At 43.6% G+C, this 6,118-nt stretch overlaps 1 protein-coding gene across 1 annotated transcript; it reads left to right on the top strand.

The window, feature by feature from the left end:
- The first annotated feature begins 1,709 nt into the window (after window positions 1-1,709).
- LOC130031513 (40S ribosomal protein S3a-like) lies at window positions 1,710-2,159 on the top strand. The gene has a single exon (XM_056122860.1). The coding sequence runs from the start codon at window positions 1,716-1,718 to the stop codon at window positions 2,157-2,159; it is 444 nt and encodes a 147-aa protein (XP_055978835.1). The 5' UTR covers window positions 1,710-1,715.
- Window positions 2,160-6,118: the final 3,959 nt, after the last annotated feature.

Raw genomic sequence — 6,118 nt, forward strand, 5'->3', positions numbered from 1 at the left:
CAGATGTTAAAAAATATTCCAGGTTCTCTGAGACCCAACTTATAATGTGTGAACTAACATCCTGTGGTGATTTCTTAAATAGTACGTAATGAGCTAAGAGCTAATGACCAGTTTCTGCTAGAGTGCAAAGTTCCTGTGGACACAGTTAACAGGATGGAAAGGAGGGAGGAATAGGAAGAGAAAAAAAGGAGAAAGAAAGAGAGAGAAAGAAAAGATAAAAAACAGAGAGAGAAAAAGGAAGGAAGGAAGGAAGGAAGGAAGGAAGGAAGGAAGGGAGGAAGGACAAAGGAAGGAAGGACAAAAGGAAGGAAGGAAGGAAGGAAGGAAGGAAGGAAGGAAGGAAGGAAGGAAGGAAGGAAGGAGGGAGGGAGGGAAGAGGAATGGAGGGAGGGAGAGAGGGAAGGGAGGGAAAGTGGGAGTTTAGGAGGGTGGGAGGGAAGGATGGCGAGAGGGAGGGAGAGGGAGTGAAAAAGGGATGGAGGTAAGGAAGAAAAAGAAAGAAAGCAAATAAGGGAGTAAGCAGGAAAGAAAGAACAGAAAGAGGGAGGAAAGAAAAATAGTCATCAGAAAAGAATCTAAACAGACCATTTCCTTGAGTAATTGCATGTAGTAATACCTCACTGGTATGAATATTTTTTTTTAAAATGGGTCAGTCTATATTACATCTTTGAAAGAAAAGAGCCTATTTGTCTGTCCTGTGATGGTGATCTCTGGTTCCTTTCTAAATAATCTTTTCTTTCCTTTTTAAATTTTATTACCATTTTTTTTTGTCCTTCACATTTTGCCTTTTCCCTATCTACTCAACCATCAAATCTAATTTTGCCCTGGTTGCCCCAATATTATATGAGTGGTCACTCTTTTTACTATTGGTAAACTTACATTTGGGAGATTATTAACACTTAATGAGGACTTATTCTCATTGGATTCTATGTGTTATTCAGTACTAGCTTGACATTTTTATCTCTGGTTTCTAGTTTTTCTTTCCCTTCTTTTTTTTTATAAAGAAAAATGTAATTGTATAGTTGATTATTCCTGGGGAATAGGAGTGCAGAGTGATTCACTCTTCCAGTTGCAACAGACCATATAATATTTTCTACTTTAATTTTTTTCTTAACAAAAGCATAAATCTGATGATGATTTAGGATAGATGAAAAAAGTTTCTATGTATCAAATAAGTTGTCATGACTTTTCATGTTCTTTCAGAGGCCCCTCAATTTCCTATTTTGACTTTGCCTGCCTGCCTGCCTGCCTTCCTCCTTCCTTCCTTCCTTCCTTCCTTCCTTCCTTCCTTCCTTCCTTCCTTCTTTTTCTCTTTCTTTCTTTCTTTTTCTCTTTCTCTCTCTCCTTTCTTTCTTTCTTTCTTTCTTTCTTTCTTTCTTTCTTTCATTTCAGGTAATTTAAATTACCTGTTATATTTCAGGTAATTTATTTTATCCAGCAAAGATACAATGTAAGAGAATGACAGTTCTGTTCTAATAAAGGTAAAGGTAAAGGCCCTCCCGTTGTTCATCGATTTGCTCGAGCGGGCCCAGTAACGTCTCCATTGGAGACTTTGTTGTTACTGTGTCTGGCATATCGAATACTCTCGGTAGCTTGCTGGGTTCTCCGAGAGGGGTGGAGGAATCGAACTCGGGTCGGCCATGTTGACTGCGTGCAAGGCAAATGCCCTACTGCTGTGCTATCGCTCCAGCCCTTTTGGCTCTCCGAGCGGCACCATGGCGTTTGGGAAAAACAAGCGCCTTACCAAAGGCGGCAAAAAGGGAGCCAAGAAGAAAGTGGTTGATCCATTTTCTAAGAAAGACTGGTATGACGTGAAAGCACCAGCAATGTTTAATATAAGAAATATTGGGAAAATGCTTGTCATCAGAACCCAGGGAACCAAGATGGCATCCGATGGCCTCAAGAGTCGTGTATTTGAAGTGAGTCTTGCTGACCTGCAGAACGATGAAGTTGCTTTTAGGAAGTTCAAGCTGATTACGGAGGATGTTCAGGGCAAAAACTGCCTGACAAACTTCCATGGCATGGACCTCACCCATGACAAAATGTGCTCCATGGTCAAAAAATGGCAGACCATGATTGAGGCTCATGTTGATGTCAAGACTACCGATGGTTATTTGCTTCACCTATTCTGTTCTAATAAACAATATAATTTGAGGTAAAAATAAAACTTTGGTAAAAATAAAAATAAAAATTCCTACTTTGGACAAACTGGCAGGTTAACGAATGTAGCCTGCCCACACGGCAGAGTCTGGCAAACTCCCCGTGGCGTACCCAATATGCCAAATACCAGTAACGATGATGGGTCTCATTCTCCTAAAGAGCCTTGAATATAATCTCAGGGCTAGGATGAAAGAGACGTTACTGGGGCCTGCTCGAGGCAATCGACGAATAACAGGATGATTTGTGATTTGTGATTTGTGAAAAATAAAACAGAGATTGTAATAATTCTTCAGGGGTGGCCAAGGAGGCCCCCGACAGCTCTTCCCCTAGCTGCCTATGTTCAGGGTGGGCCCGGGCCACTCCCCCAGCAGGGGTGGCCTGGGCCATGGGGCAGCTGGTGGACAAAACAAGGACCAAGCTAGTTGATTGATCAAATGCCGCTTATTCCATTCTCCCCATGAGCCTGCCCCAGTCTCTCTGTGCCTCCCATTCTAGTCTCACACTGCTCCTCATTCCCATCTCCTCCTGTGTCTCCCGCTCATCTCTCCACACTCCATCTTGCAGCCTGGGCTCTCTCTCTCCATGTGCCTGCTCCTGTATTCTTCTTCTACATTCTTCTCCCTCTGTCCCCCTTGCTAGTCTCTCAGCGGTCCATCTTGCCACCCTGCTCTCTCCTCTTTCTACAACTCTCTTGCCTCTCCAACTCCTTTCTCTCTCCAACCAGCTCTCTTGTTCTCCAGCTCTCTTCCTTTCCAACTCTGGAACCCAGCACCCTGGGATGACACTGCACCCAGTCAGGTAGCAAAATCAGCATAAGAAAGCCCTTCCTGAGGGCCCACCAAGTTTAAAGGGAACACCACCTAAAAGGTATTCCAAAGCCCTTCCTGACTGCCCAAGGGCAAAATACCTCCTAGGGTGTTTTTTCTCCTTTCCTCAGTCTAATAACTCTATCAACATTTCAATATTAGTTATTTTTGTATGGACACAGTAAGAGATAACATTGAGGCTTGAAGGGCAGTAATCCTAGGAACAGCTTGCCACAGACTCAGACTACAGCACTCAGGCCAAATTAATCATTCCTAACCCTAGCAAGGTCCAAATCTATTTACTAATTTTTGGATCATGACTGCATTTGTCCATACCCAAGCTCTTAACTTAGAGTTAAGCATTATGGCGCTTTGGCCAGGCCCATCTCGATGCCAGGGTAGCACATAGCTTAATGCTTGCTCTGGTTCCATCCAGTCCCTCTTCAGGACCCTGCTTTTGGGAGTACTAGGAAGTAAAAGCAGCTGAGGCTTAGGTGAGAGAACAGATGCCCAGGAGGAAAATATCACTGAAAGTCACATAACAAAAGCATACTGTCTTCTTGTGTCCATACAAAAAGGACATTGCTCTGAATAAACTATGTGAAGGGCTTTGGGAGAAGAGAAAAACAATATTTACAAGTCAACAGAGCACAAAGAAAGAAGTTACAAATAAACACAGAGGAATGGGAACACTGTGATGGGAGCAACCCAATAATCCTAAACTACCTGAGGCTACGCAGGAAGGACAAAACAGTCATCCTATAAGAGATTTAAAAAAACAAACAAACTATAAAACAAAGTGGCTTATGATATCTCCACAAGAAAGGTGTGGTAGAGGGCAAGGGAATTATGGGAGGGAACCTGGGAATACTGGTGCTGAGAAATGTACATTGGTGGAGGTTGGGTGCTGGAATACTGTATGACTGAAATTCAATCATGAACTGTGTGTTCAAAAAAATGAATGACTGGGTAGGGTGGGCTTTCTCTCTCTCACCACATGCATTTGGTGGCCATTAGCCGCTTTCCTATCCCAGCCTACAGCCACTGCCAACAGATGCATGGAGAGAACAGGACCGCCACATTGGTTGGTAATCAGTTGCAGTTTGTTCCAATCTCATCTCCCTTTATACCTCCTTCCAGTCTTACCTACTCCCATACTCCTCTTGTTCCCCATGCTGGTCTGCCCGTGCTTGTCTCACAGTCTTAAAGGTAAAGAGGTAAAGGTAAAGGCCCTCCCGTTGATCGTCGATTTGCTCGAGCGGGCCCAGTAACGTCTCCATTGGAGACTTTGTTGTTACTGTGTCTGGCATATCGAATACTCTCTGTAGCTTGCCGGGCTCTCCGAGAGGGGCGGAGGAATCGAACTCGGGTAGGCCATGTTGGCCGCTTGTAAGGCAAACGCCCTACCCGCTGTGCTATCACTCCAGTCTTAGTCCAATCTTAGTTCAGAGCCCTCCCTTCCAAGCATTCAGGGTAGAAACTACCCCTAGGTCAGTTAACACAATCAACATATGTAAAGTCCTTCCTTTAGGGAAGCTCTCCTACCACAAAGATCTCCTGCTAGGAGATCAATCAGCTCAAGGGCTTGCTTTTATCTAAGGACATACTTCTTCTTTCCTTAGTCCATAAACAATTATTTTAGATTTACTTACTTAATAAGGTTTCCAGTCATTTTTTATGGGCTCAGTAGGAGATTTATGGGGTGGCTCTCCTGGGGACATCTCACTACAGATCCCATACTTCAGTGCTCAGACCAGTTAGATCTTTCCTAATACTACCAGGGTCCTTATCCAGCTGTTACTCTTTGGATCATGACAGAATTTGTTCAGGACTGCGCTATTAACTTGTAGTTAAGTATTATGGTGCTTGGCCTGTCCTGTTTTGATGCCAGGGTAGCTCACAGCTTGCCCTGGGCCCATGCAATCCCTTTGTCGAGACCCTGCTTTTTTTTTTTCATCTTTTTCTTTTATTTTATTTTACATATCATCTTTTTTTCCCCCTTTTTATTAGTGAAACACCATGAGGTACAGTTATAGGCTTACAAATTTTGTGCTTGGGTTTCAGTTATACAATGATCAAGTGCCCATCCCTCCACCAGTGCCCGTCATCCATCACCACGGGTCCCAGCATCCCCCTCCAACCCTCATCCCCCCCTCACCCCGTCCCATCCTGCCTCTGTGGTAGGGTATTCCCCCTTGTTCTCTCTCTCTTCTTTTGGGTACTGTGTTTTGCAAGAGAGGCTTTGAGTGGCAATCATGTTTGGTCTATCGACTACTTTTAGCATGCTTCTCCCACCCTGGGAGGGTCCTCACAACACCCTTCACTTGGTACTCTCTTCTCTATCTGAGCTTCCTTTTCACCTAGAGCGTGTGGCTGGCCTTCTATTCATGGAGCAAAATTCCTGGTATTAATCTCAGCCATTCCTGGGTGTTAATCTCCCTTTTTGTTGCTTTATGTTCCCCAGATGAATGCAATCTTTCTGTGTCTATCCCGCTCTTTCTGACTCATTTCGCTTAGCATGATACTTTCCACGTAGTAACACATGTATGTAAATTTCATAACTTCATCTTTTCTAACAGCTACATAGTACTCCATTGTGTAAATGTACCAAAGTTTCTTTAACCAGTCATCTGTTCTTGGGCACTCAGGTTTTTTCCAGATACTGGCTATTGTAAAGAGTGCTGCAATGAACAAACAATTGCAGATGTCACTTCGACAATACCTTTTTGCCTCTCTGGGATATATTCCCAGGAGTGCTATAGCTGGGTCAAATGGCAGATCAAATTCTAATTTTTTGAGAGTCGTCCATACTGTTTTCCAAAAGGGTTGGACCAGTCGGCATTCCCACCAGCAGTGAAGGAGGGTCCCTTTCTCGCCACATCCACGCCAGCACTGGTTGCTTTTGTTCTTGTGGATGTGGGCCAGCCTCTGTGGTGTGAAATGATATCTCATTGTGGTTTTGATCTGCATCTCTCTGATGATTAGAGATGTAGAGCATTTTCTCATGTGCCTTTTTGCCATTCGAATTTCTTCTTTGTGAAAGTTTCTGTTAATTTCCTCACCCAATTTTTTGATGGGGTTGGGTGATTTCTTCTTGTGGAGTTTAACCAGTACCTTGTATATCCTTGATATCAACCCCTTGTCTGATGTGT

Source organism: Sorex fumeus, unplaced genomic scaffold (genome assembly GCF_029834395.1).
Source record: "Sorex fumeus unplaced genomic scaffold, SorFum_2.1 ptg000047l, whole genome shotgun sequence".
In the NCBI taxonomy this organism is placed as follows: Eukaryota; Metazoa; Chordata; class Mammalia; order Eulipotyphla; family Soricidae; genus Sorex; species Sorex fumeus.

Excerpts from the sequence above, each read along its gene's own strand:
- LOC130031513 (XM_056122860.1), top strand. The coding sequence starts at position 1,716 with ATGGCGTTTGGGAAAAACAAGCGCCTTACCAAAGGCGGCAAAAAGGGA.